General features: G+C 59.6%; 1 protein-coding gene across 1 annotated transcript in view; it reads right to left on the reverse strand.

Annotated features, from left to right (window-relative positions):
* Nucleotides 1-12,211, reverse strand: part of GTF2IRD1 (GTF2I repeat domain containing 1) — a 115,092-nt gene that overhangs the window by 18,857 nt on the left and 84,024 nt on the right. Inside the window, exons 20-21 of the mRNA XM_049639380.1 lie at nucleotides 10,943-11,126; nucleotides 10,391-10,419 (exon numbers count right to left, since the gene is read on the reverse strand). Of these exons, the coding sequence (XP_049495337.1) occupies nucleotides 10,391-10,419; nucleotides 10,943-11,126 (213 nt within the window). The remainder of the gene's footprint in view (nucleotides 1-10,390; nucleotides 10,420-10,942; nucleotides 11,127-12,211) is intronic.

A 12,211-nucleotide genomic window follows, 5' to 3' on the forward strand; every position in this document is an offset into this window, starting at 1 on the left:
GACTCCTCCTGCACCTGCCCCGTCTCGGCTACCTCTGAGCTACCGGTACCTTTGTGTTCCAAGAAGCCCAGCTGGAATCCGAGATCAAACGGGACTCCAGCAAGTTCTGCTGGCTTTAGCTTCCAACTAGTCCTGGAGACACTGACTCCCCACTGTCCTCACCGCTCCCGCCAGGGGCACCACCACTGGGCCGTGACTTCCACCTCCCTCTGTCTCTTCCTGCTTCTAGCCTGTCTGTCCTCACCGAGCAACCAGAGGGACTCTGTTCAGTCCTAAATTGGATTCTGTCTCTCCCCTGCTCAGAGGCCTGCACTGGCTCCCAGCGAATGAGCAAAAGCCATGTTCTATCCAGCCTCACATAATCTGCCGCCTCTCCATTTCCACCTCACCTCCTACCTCCTTCCTCTGACGCCCCGGCAGGTGACCCCAGGGCCTTTGCAATTTTCCTCTCTGCCTGCACTGCTCTTCCCTAGCCCCCTGGCTCACCACCGCCTGCTTTATTACTCAAAGGCCCTCACTGGCCACCGCCTCGCTCGTGTTGCAACCCCCTAAAAATAAACTCCACCTCTCCCATCTGCTTCCCCGCTTCTCCTGAGCACGCATTGAACGTTCTTTACATTTTGTGCGTTATTCTCTGCATCCGTACCAGAAGGTCAGCTCCATGAAGCAAGGCTTTTTTTTTTTTTTTCACTTGGTGTTGATCAAAAACCCAGCACCAGCCCACAGACACCCTGGAACAGTTCATGGACGAAGTAATACACCTGGGCTCCCAAAGGGGACTGTCCCAGTCCCCGTGCGTGGGGGGCTTCAGAAGGCTAGGGCTGTGTGTCCCCTACCCCCACCTCCCACCAGGCGGCCTCTTGTCGCCAGACCCCTCCCTGGGAGGCTGGAAAGATGGAGTCCAGCCAGTCAACCATACGTGCTGACCTATACTTGGTGCCTGGCCCCCACGCCTCCACTGTCGTGGCTCAAAGATGCATTTATCAGCCAGCGAGAAACTTCTGTTCACGTGGTGCCCAGCGACCCTTTGAGTCGATCTCATTCCAGCCCAGATTAAGGTGCTGGCTGTTCCTATGAGCTTGGGTGGTTTGAGCCAAGAGACTGGCTTCTGTGTGGTTTTCTGCAATGTTCCAGAAGAGTCTGAAGCCCCCCACGGCTTCCTTCCGTGGAGCCCCCAAGTCTAAGGATCTCTAAGAACCGTGGGGTCCCCCTCCCCAACTGGCAGGGCCCGGGGAGGACAGGGCTGGGACCCCTAGCCAAGCCAGGGGCGGGATGGCGCTGCAGGGACCCAGCTCCCCACGGGCCTCCCGACGTGACACCGTTCAGCCGCCCACCGAGCTGCCCCGCCTGGAAGAAAGGAGGCAGTGTGCCAAGGCTGGGCCCGGCAGCGGGGCGTCTGCCCGCAGGGGCCCCCACGCCCTGCCCTGCAGATGCCAGATCTTCCAGGGAAGGCAGAAGGGAGATCGTTACTGGAGCCTAATTAACAAAGAAAAGCAGAGATAATTAAGCGGAGAAACATGTGGCTGGCGCTGGAACTGTGATATCTTTAGAAACTTGAGAAAGGATGGTTTTATTTTGAGCTCTCGAGAGCGTGACAGCGTTGGAAGGGTGGGGAGGGGGTGGGAGGGCTGACGGCGGGGAGGGGGGCAGGGGCCAGAGGAAATGACCCTCCGGGCGGCTGAAGGGAGAGGGCCGGGGGGCCACGGAGCTGGGGGCCCTGCTCTGTGTGACCTGGAGGTCCAGAGACTGGAAGTTAACTTGTCCAAGATCACGCAGTTCAGAAGCGGTGGAACCTTCCTGAGGGCGCAGAAGGGGACTTGTCGCTGCTCCTGCTGGTTAGTCCCCTTCCCCTCCATCCTGTGCTGTGATCCACCCCATGCTGGCTTCCAGGCCCCCCTCATCCAGGAAGCCCATTCCCCACAGCACCTGCTGAGTGACAGGAGACCCCACAGAGAGACCTAGTAGGGGCCCCGGTGGGGTGGGGACAATGACAAGAGATGCCATTCCCTGTCCCCCCTGCAAACAGGCCCTCAGCCCTCTGCTTGAGAGGCCCCACACCCACGGCCAAGCTTCTCAAACGGGGCCTCAGGCCGTGCTGGGGGTGCGAAGCGGGTGAAGTGCGATTACTTATTTTCCTCAGCGGAATAACTGAACGCAGTTCCTTAAATTAAAACTCATTTTCAGGGGCACCTGGGTGGCTCAGCCGGTTAAGCATCTGATTGATTGTGGCTCAGCTCATGACCTGAGGGTTTATAGGTTCGAGCCCCACATAAGGCTCTGTGCTGACGCTGCTGAGCCTGCTTGGGATTCTCTGTCTCCCTCCCTCTCTGTCCCTCCCCTGCTCATGCTCTTTCTCTCTCTTTCCTTCTCAAAAAAAAAAAATAAATAAAATAATAATAAAAATAATAATTTTCAGTGGGGAGTTTAGGACGCAGACTGTCGGGGACTTCCGAGATAAAGCTGGCCCCACCCCCCACCCCCGCAGGAACTTCGGCTCTGCCCCCAGGGGGGCTCTGGCTCCGGCCTCGGGGACGTCAGCGGAAGGGCTTGCCAAGGCCGGGTCTGCAGGGTCGAGTCCACGCTGCAAAGCCAGGCCTTCCAGGCCCTCCACGCTCCGCCTGGCCGGCCTCTCCGCCTCGCCACCTCCCGCACACGACGGGCCACCCGGCCCTCCCCTCCCGGCCCTGGCCGCGCACCCCAGGACGCCCCTGGCGTGGCACCTTCCCGTTCCACAAGTAGGGAAACCGAGGCCCAGGCAGGCAAAGCTGACTTGCTGGAGTCACACAGGAAGTCGGCAGCCCTGCTCTGTCACTGGGACCCGGAGCCCCGGCTCTGGGGCGGCAGTGGGGAGGAGGGGGGCCTGCCTCTTGGCCCCCGGCTGGTCATCGCTCGAGCTGGCGGGGAGGGCTGCACCTCTGGGGTCGGGGGAGAACCAGGGGAGAGATTGCCGACCTGGGCCCCCAGGGAACCAGTGCACTCGCCCAGGAAGGAGCCGGGGGCCGGGCGGCCGGGCCTTGTACCCGGCTCGGGGTTACCATGTGGTTTCCAAACACCAGAGGGGGCCCCTGGGGAAGCTCGGGAGCCGGGAGGCCCCGGGAAGTGTCGAGGTGCGAGAGGAGGACCCTCGGAGCCCTTCGAAACGGCCAGGACTTCCCTTTCTCCAGGCTGGCAGGTGCAGGTCAAGCCGAGGTGGCTCCGGCTGGGAAAAGCCGGTCCTCCCTCCCCAGCAGCACACCCTGTGGGAAGTGGTCTCTCTGCTGAGTGGCTGCTCAACCTCCACTGAAATGCCTCCAGGGACAGGGAACTCACTACCCAACAAGGTTGGTTGTTTTTTTTTTGCCACTGCTATTTGAGAAAAGTTCTAGAATGTGATTCTCTTCATCTTGCTCGTGTTGCCCAGAAGGACCTTGCTCTCAGCTCTTTTTACCAGCAAATTCTTCCACCTCCTTTCCCCGGGCTCCGCCTCCCTCTGTTCCTTCACAGGCTCTTTTCCTTCAAGGCCCTCTGGAGGTCAGTGTGCCCCGTGGGCCCTCTCCGCTGGGGACACACTGGCCTCAGTGGTGACGGCACCTGCCGCCCTCACACAGAGTGCGCCCAGCCCCGTCGCCAGCCTGCTCTAAAGCACCGATCGGGTCCCACCAAGTGCCCATTTGCCCCTGGATGTCTCGTGGGCCCAAAGACCCAGCTTTGGGCAAAGGTACCATCACCCTTCTGGAACCTTCCGCCTGCCCTCCCTCCCACACTGCTGCCACCTCTAGATCCCAGCGCCACCTGTCTCCAGGTCCTGCCGCCTGACGCCTGGGGTCAGCTTCCGCAACCCTCCCTGGCTTGGATGCCCCAGTTTTGCCTTCTCCAATCCACCCCTGGTGGGTGGATTCACGGTTGCCATGGTAATTGTAAGACAATTCAACTCGAATCCTATCATTTCATTGACCAAGAAAAAAAAAAGCCTCCGATGCTACAAGATAAAGCTTGAGTCACCAGCAAAGTCTGGGTCCGGGCCTTTCGTGATTCCGGCCTCATTCTTTTGCTACCCTCCTCCCCTAGAGCCCAACACCCGCTGCTCAGGCTCCAGAAGAGCACAGACCTGGGTACGACTTTGGCTCCGTGCTAAGCCAGGCTGCCTCTCGCAGCCTCAGTGTGCTCAGCTGTGAAATGGGCATAGCAGCATGTACCTGGTAGGCTTGTGAGGGGTGACCTCTGGGGGTTGCTCACCCCCCGGTCCAGTCTCAGGTCCCCCATACTTCATCTGGCCCAGGTGGTCACTCTGTAAGACTCTCACTTGGCTTCTGGCCACCTGCCTCTCCTTATCTCTCCAACCCCTACACGCAGGAGGGACAGAGCTCACATTTCGACCCCTTCCACTTGCCCACACTCTCCCCACTGTGATCTGGTTTCATGACTACAATACATTAGGTGAAAAATGGCTCCCGCCCTGCACGTCTCCAGCAGTCCCCGCTCTGATTTGTGGATCTGCTTCTCCAACCCAGCCACTTGGATGACACTCAGACCCCGACCCCTCTCGCCCTCCAGCTGCTCAGGACAAAATCTGTTGTTCACACCCCACACTCACTCTATTGTCAATCTTGTTAGCCCTACTTTCAAAATATGTCCAGGGCCTCAGGGCCTTTGCACGGACTGCCTCCTCCCGCAGATGCTTCGACTGGGATTTCTACACGGCTCATACCCTCATTTCCTTTCAGGCCTTAACTCCTGCTGGCTTATTTAAAATTGTCCTTTTGACAGTCCTGTGTTGAATGTCTCCACAGCACTTGTCACTATCAAATATGTTGCTATTTGTCCTTATTTATCTGTCTCCCTCGTTAGAAAAAAAAAAGCTCCACAAGGGTGGAGATTTTTTGTCTATTTTGTATTCCTAGATCTTGCTTGGCATAAATCCGGCACTATATATGAACACGCGCACGTGCGTGCCGTGTGTGTGTGTGTGTGTGTGTGTGTGTGTGTGTGTGTATGGTTTTTTTTTTCATAAGTAATCTCTACACCCTATGCGGGACTCAAACTCACAACCCTGAGATCAAGAGTTGCATACTCTTCTGACTGAGCCAGCCAGGCGCCTCTTCCACGTATTTTTTTGTACAAATAAACCCAAAGGATTAATTGTGAGCCTGAGGGGGGGAGGGGAGGCAGGACCAATGTTACAGATGCTGGTAGCCAGAAGGGGGCAGCAAAGAGCCACCCAGTGTGGATAAAAGATTGGGGAGGCATGGGCACATGCTGTGTGACCTCGAACAAGTTTCTTAACCTCTCTGAACCTCGGTTTCCTCCAGTAAGATTAGTTATTGGGGGAGAGCACGGGGGCTGCTGTGGGAAGGCTTTGTAATCGGAAGATCAGAAGCACGATATGGATGTTAGGTGTCCACGGTGTGTGAGGAGTCGCCCAATGTCCCCAGTTAGGGGACGGGGCAGTTATATAACGATGATGCAGCCTGATGAGGGAATATCATAAGGCATTTTAAAAATATCGGAAAATGCTTATGTTTCCAGTGTGTGTATGTGTATGAATCTATAGAAAGAACAACAGTGAGATGTAAAATTAATAAGCTCGGGGGAAAATCTGGAAGAAATGTATCATCATAAAAATGAACAGCCATCTGGGCAGTTAGATTTCTGCACTTGCCAAATTTCCACCATGGGCACATATCTGCATCTCCCTTCAGGTTTTATGACCTGCTAGAATGTTCTGGGGTTGTTACTACACCAGCTCCCTGGGCTGAGGGCCTCTCCTTCCTCTGCTGCCATGGCTCCTTCCCAGCATTCCCTTGATCAGCTTCCTCTGCTGTCTTGGGTGTTCACGGCGGGGGGAGGGGGGTGCCCTCTGGGTTTGGGGAAAGTGCCTGGACTTGGTCTGCTGAGAACACACTCCGGGCTCACCCAGACCCCCTCTGTGGCAAACACCACCGCTGTGCTCAGTGGGGGCCCGATGACTTATGGCCCCTGGTGCGCACCTGTTCCCGAGAGCGGAGTGCCTGGGACTTTGAGGGCAGAGAGTCCTAGGGCTCCCCAGCCACCTGCCTCTCAGCCCCACCCCGCCTCCCTGCTTTAACTCCGTGCCCTGCACGCAGGTAGGCGAGGTGGGGAGCAGCCCAGCGAGGGGGCAAGGAGCTTCTGCAGCGTGGATCCCCCCTGGGCCTCACTCACTAGGGCTCCTGAGGCCTGGGTCACCTTGGCCCACTGAAGGCAGGGCTGGGGCTCACTCTAGGACAAGCAGAGGGCCTGGTCCTGCCGTCCCTCAGCAGCCCCGGCTCCCCTCCCAGGCCCCCTCCGGCCAGCATCCCTACCCTTAGGGGTCTGTGAAGCCCACAGCTCTCCTGACCAGAGGCCCGAAATCCCACCCGCTGTCCTCTGAGACTTCGTCCGACGCCATCTTCTTTAGCCAGGCTCCCGCCCAACACTCGGCATGAGCAGAAAGGGCTACCAGGCGCCAGTGGGGAAACGGAGACCCTGAGGCCAGATGTGATGTCCCCAGTGGGGGCAACACTTACAGGCCTCTGGGATCATCTCTTTTGACCCGGAACAAAACTGGCCCAGGAACGGCCGTACCCCTCGCACCACTCTGGCCCGGTCCACAGATCCCGGAAGGATTGTGAAAAGGCCCAGGTTTAACGACCAATTTATCTTCAAAGCATAACGGTTTTCTTTAGAATTCACTTTCTCGGGTGGTTCTGTTAGGAAAGGCTTCTACGGGAGCCTTTGACAAACAACCTAGAAAATCTCAGAGCCATCTCCTCCCAGGAAGCCCCCCACCCTTCCCAAGCCTCATGCTCCTGCCCCCCCCCCCCCCGCCCAGTGCTGCACAGTCACCTTCCCACGACCTGGTTCCACCCTCCCATCCTTGCATGGCCCGCTGACAAGGGCCATCCCCAGTCACTGGCCTGCTCATGCTCAAACCTCCACAGTGTGCAAGGGGCTACAGGGGCGGGCTTCACAGAAGGTTCCAGGCCCCGGGGAAGCCTCAACGGGTAGGAATAAAGGGCATCTCTCCAGCCATCTGCACGGACAGATGTCCGTGGGTATCTTGTAGGTACCAACGCAGACACGTGACATTCAAGACCGGGGGCGCCCTCCGCCTAACTCCTCGGCACTACGGATCCCTCCTGAACTTGGACACAGGCCCAGGGGAAAGGGGAATCCTCAATGGACTCAGATTCTGCCGCTACGCAATGGGGGGGCTTTCGGTAGAAATCTGGTTCAATTTTACATGTCTTGCGCTTCTGAGTTTGCATTCGATATTTTTGGAAGAGGACAAAAGAAACAGGAAAATGTCTTGAAGGCCCCACTGTGCCCAGGATGGGGCCTGTGTCTCTGTCATGACGTGCCACACCCTCCTGGCCATGGGGGTGTCACCCCCCCGACCCGTGCTCCAGCCACGTCCCCCGACAGCCCCTCTGTGCCTTCACTGAGGCTGGGCCCTGCATCAATAGCACCACGCACTGTTTTTGGCTCATCTCCGAGGCCTGGCTCAATGCCACCTCCTCCAGGAAGCCTTCCCAAGCCCCAGGAACAACCACCGCTACCCCCCCTGCCCAGTGGCTGAGCACTTCCCATCACAGCTGGTCCAGGGCCGAAGCGTTTACAAACATCTCACTCAGGTGTCAGGATGCAGCCTCCCCAGGACAGCGGGGCGAAAACAGTCCTCACCCACCCCATTTACCTAGTTCTGCCCACCTAAGGGGGCACGCATGCCTTTTTCCATCCTACAGATGAGGAAGCGGAGGCTTGGGGGTGTGAAATAATGAGCCCAGAGTCACCTGGCCAGTAAGGGGGCGGTGCAAGGATTTGAACCCGGGTCTGTCTGAGCACCAGCCTGTGCTTTCCCACGGCCCACATGCTGCCATCTACCCACAACCCAAGTCAGATGATCTGCCACCCCTCCACGTGCCCAGGGCACCTGCCTCTGGTTCAGCCCACCTTCCCCCGTATCGTGGCACTCGAAAACATGCCGCCGGAGACCTGAGCTCCTGCTCCAATTCCCTTTAGCGACTGTCCGATGGAGGGTTTGGGAACAGCCCTTTCTGGGACGGGAACGGTTCTCAAGTGGCCTCCGGTGAACCCTCGGAGGCCCCAGGAGCCTGGACACCTTCCCAGCCCAGCGTGACGAGCGACATGAGTAAGCACGGAGCCGGCTCGCCAGCCCGTCTGTCCCGGCCCCTCCAGGCTGCCACCGGCCGGGGATGCCAATGCCTGGAAAGGCGCTGGCAGGTTCCCTCCTGAAGGCTGGCCCAGAGCTCCCTCCCCATCTCCCCTTCCAGGCAGCCTGCCACCCTCTTCCATACCACGTGGGCAGACAAAGCATTTCCAAGGGCTCTCTCTGCGCACAGAAGAGCCAAAGCAAAGGCCGGGTGGGTGGGTGGCCAAGCGGACTGGCACAGAGGCTGGGGGGGGGGGGGCAGCCGCCCCCCTCCAGGGGCAATGGCTGAGATTCAAGAAGCTGCCCCAACAGCCAGTGGGCCAGCGAGCTCCCCGAGCCGGAGGGCAAACCCTCGTTAGTGGAAGGGCCCAGAAGCGCTGCGGTCTGCGTGAAGGCTGCTGGCTGACCCCCCCTCTCCCGGCCCCAGACGTTCCACTGCTTGGTGGCTGTTCTGAATCCCAGGCCACCCATGATCACGGGGCCTCCCTGCAGGCCGCCAGGCTCTGGAGCTCCTTCACTGCAGGTGGGGCAGCTGGGCAAACCGCCGATGTCCCCCCACCCCGGCTCAGTTTCTTCCTCCACACAAAGCAGGCAGGAAAAGGTCACAGTGCAAAGCGCCCGTCTCGCAGCCTGGGACACGTTAGGTGTCACGAATCACTTTTCCTTTCCTGCTTTCCAAACTCATTAAAGAACGCGCTATGCGGCCCAAGCAGTCAAGCAGTCACATGTTCGGGCCCCCACGAGGACGCCTCCTTCTGGAAGGAGGGGCTGGGAGCACACAGACCACCTCGCTGCAGTTCTGCTCTCCCTAAGCAGAGGGAGCCTGGCCATTCTTCCCGCTGCTGTTCCGTCCTTCTTTCTCTGCTGCCCAGCAATGACAGTGACTCAGGCAGAAACCCAGGTGGGCCAGGCAGGGACTGGGAGCTGAGTCAGGGGCACTCAGCACTGAAGTCTAGCAGCCCCGGAGCCTGGAGCCAGCCGGGCCTGATGCCGCAGACTGGGCCCCTGCCGCAGGGCGGGTGAGCGGACCACAGGCTGTCTACCACGGTCCTGGAGCAAAGCAGGTCCACAGAGGGCCGAGCAGTCTGTCACGGCGCAGGGACAGGCCAGGGGCCACGGGTGGCTCCCACGGCCGGTGAGAAGGGAGCTGTGCAAGCCCCTGCTCTTGCTCCCCATTTTCGGGTCCCCACGGGACAACAGCAGTCGCCCCATCACTACACCCCTCGGTAAGTCCTGTCCCCTCGCAGTTTGATGGCCTCTCCTTCCCCAGAAGCTCACCGAGCCAGGCCTGGGCCCAGGGACTGAAAGCTCCAGGCAGCAGGGGTCAGTGTGCACCAAGGTGGGCAAGGGGACCAGTCTCCGTGACCGTGAGACTGGATTCCTGTCCTGCGGGTTGTGTTGGTTCCAGGCACTGGCACTCCTCCATTCCCAGCACATCAGTGCAGCCCCCCTAAGGGCGACATTCCCTAAGGGCGAGGGGCAGCTGCAGCGTCTTCCGGGCGGGTGCCAGGGCGGGGGCGAGGTCAGGGACAAGTCTCTCCGCACACAGGTTCTGGGGTCAACAATTCAGCACATGCAGCCTCAGCCCCGCAGACCCTGGGCGGCCCAGAGCATTCACGAGATGGTCACGTCACCCCTGCTCATTCCGGGTTTGGGTTTTTTGCCTTTTTTTTTTTTTTTTTTTGTAATCTCTATGGGGCTCATGGGGCTCGAACTCATGACCCCAAGATCAAGAGTCGCGTGTTCCACCCACTGAGCCAGCCACGCGCCCCTCTCGTTCAGGATTTGGGAGGACCAGGGCACAGCCCATGGAGGAGGTGGAGGGGGCGGGGGCCTGGAAAGGCGATCAGGAGAAGCATCCTACCATCAAGGCCAAGTAAGCACTTACCCGCATCTTACCACCAAGCTCGCCCGCTCGCGGGTCCTTATGCGCAAGCCCCTCCCTCTGGTTAGAAACCACCTGCCAGCAACCTCACCCGCACACTCAGGTCAACCCGGCCCCTAATCAGGAGTGGAGGGCACCGACCTGCCCTCCTGATCCCTGGCTGGGCCTTCCTCTGGCTCAGGTTCCAGTGTGACCTTCCTCCTCGTGCCCGGGGCCGGTGCCCAGAGGACGTGGGAGGACGGAAGGGCAGGGCCTGGTGTCCCACGGGCATCTGGGCTCTGGCCTCTGGCCCCCAGCGCAGCGGCCGCCCCCCACGCCAAGCAGCCCCCCCTGCCCCTCAGGCCAGTGCCTCTTACCAGGCTTTGGGATGAGTCCTTGAAAAGGCCTGGAAGAGAAACAGAGACGGGGGCATCAGAGCGAGGACCTGGGAGCAGTTCGGAAATGTTTGGGGCCCACCCGACACCTACTGCATTGGAACGGCATTTTAACAAGATGCCCGGGGAGGTGTCACTGGGGCAGGACGCTGACCAGGGGGCGGCCTGGTGACCGGGGCCTCCTGCTAGTCCCGCCCTGGTGGTTCTGTGACCCCTGGGCAAGTCTCTCGTCTCAGGGATCTCCCCTCTGACGTGGGCTGACCGCCCTTCCTGGGGGCTGGGAGGGCAGTGAGTGGGTGCTGCGGGCAGGTAGGAGGTGTCGTGAGGGTTATCCCTGCTGCATGGTGGTTGAGTGGGGTTCCCTGCACCCTGGCCGGCCCTCTGCCACCTTTCTGTCCCCCACTAGGACCCAGGATGGCACCGGAAAGCTGCCTTGTCCAGCAAGGAGGGCAGAACGAGGCAGGACCAGATCAAAGGAAAGGCCAAGGGCCCCCACCCGTGCTAGTCTTGCCTCCTCACCCTTCCCCTGAGCACCTGGTGACCGTGAACTTGATCTTGTCAGCCACTGCAAGGATCCTCTCCAGGTTCTGGGAGCCAAAGGTGCAGGGCTTTCGGAAGGGGATTCCCGGGGGGAGCCCCTCGATGATCACCGAGCCGGGGTTACTCTTGATCCGCTTGTAGGGGACCTGGACCGGGTACTTGATGCCCAGGGCTTCTCCTGTGGAGGAGGGACAGATGTGTCATCAGAAGCTAGAGCAGCGCTGGAGTGTGGCACGGGGGCACGCGGCGGGGGCCCGGGAGTCAGCAGTGGGTCGTGCAGGGGTGCGGTGTGTGTCCTTGAGGGGCTGAGGAGCGGGCAGGGCTCATATGGTTCCAGCCGCTGGGGAGAGGGCAGCGGGTCAGGCTCCTCGGCCTCACCGCCTGAGAAGCTGCAAGCCCCTGTCCGGGATGGTACCTGTGGGCGCAGCGGGCCCCTCCCTAGGAGGCCTGGCCCTCGGCCAGCGCCCCCCTCCCCTCCGGGGCCTGCCTCGCGCAGGCTCAGGACCAGCCTGGCCTGAGGGCAGACTGCATTTGGGGGCAAGGGTGGAGCCAGCCCGAGGCCAGCAGGGTTCGGCTCAGACCTGAGACCCTCCGTCTGCGTCTGGGCTTTGACCTTGCTCCCTGCACCAGCCCTCTGCGTGTGCACCCGTGTGAACGTGCTGGGTCTCACGGTGGCCTAGGGGCAGTGCTGGGGCAGCACGGCCACTGCTGAGCCACCCTCCACCGGGGCTTGCCGCCTGCTGTCAGTGGCCGTCCCCGAGGCACAGCACGGCCGGTCCCGTGGCTCCTGTCCACAGCGGCGAGGGCACAGGTGCAGGCCTGGGTGCCGTGAGGCTGACTGGATGGTGTCCACCGTGGAGCCCCTCCTGGGCAGAGGGAAGGTGCACACTGCGGTCCTTCTGGGGACCCAACAAGGGGCTTGTTGTGGTGCAGGATGTCCCTTTCTGAAGACAAAATCTCTGAACGACTCAGCACGAGAAGGAACAGCTGAACCTTCTCTGTGCAGTAAACTAATTTTTATCTCAGGGACACTGGGAATTGTGTAACTGGCCACATTTCCCCTTTTGCTCTGGCTCCCGGGAAACTCACAGCCTGATCTGTCGTCTGTATCTACCAAGTACAGAATTTCTGTGCCTTCGTATTTCCCCTGGCTTCTTGCCAGTGTTCCGGCCTGTTTTTGCTGGTCTATTTATTTATGTGCGTATGTATGTATGTGTTCTTTTATTTAAAAAAATTTTTTTTTAATTTTAACATTTATTTATT

This window comes from Panthera uncia, chromosome E3, assembly GCF_023721935.1.
Source record: "Panthera uncia isolate 11264 chromosome E3, Puncia_PCG_1.0, whole genome shotgun sequence".
NCBI lineage: Eukaryota > Metazoa > Chordata > Mammalia > Carnivora > Felidae > Panthera > Panthera uncia.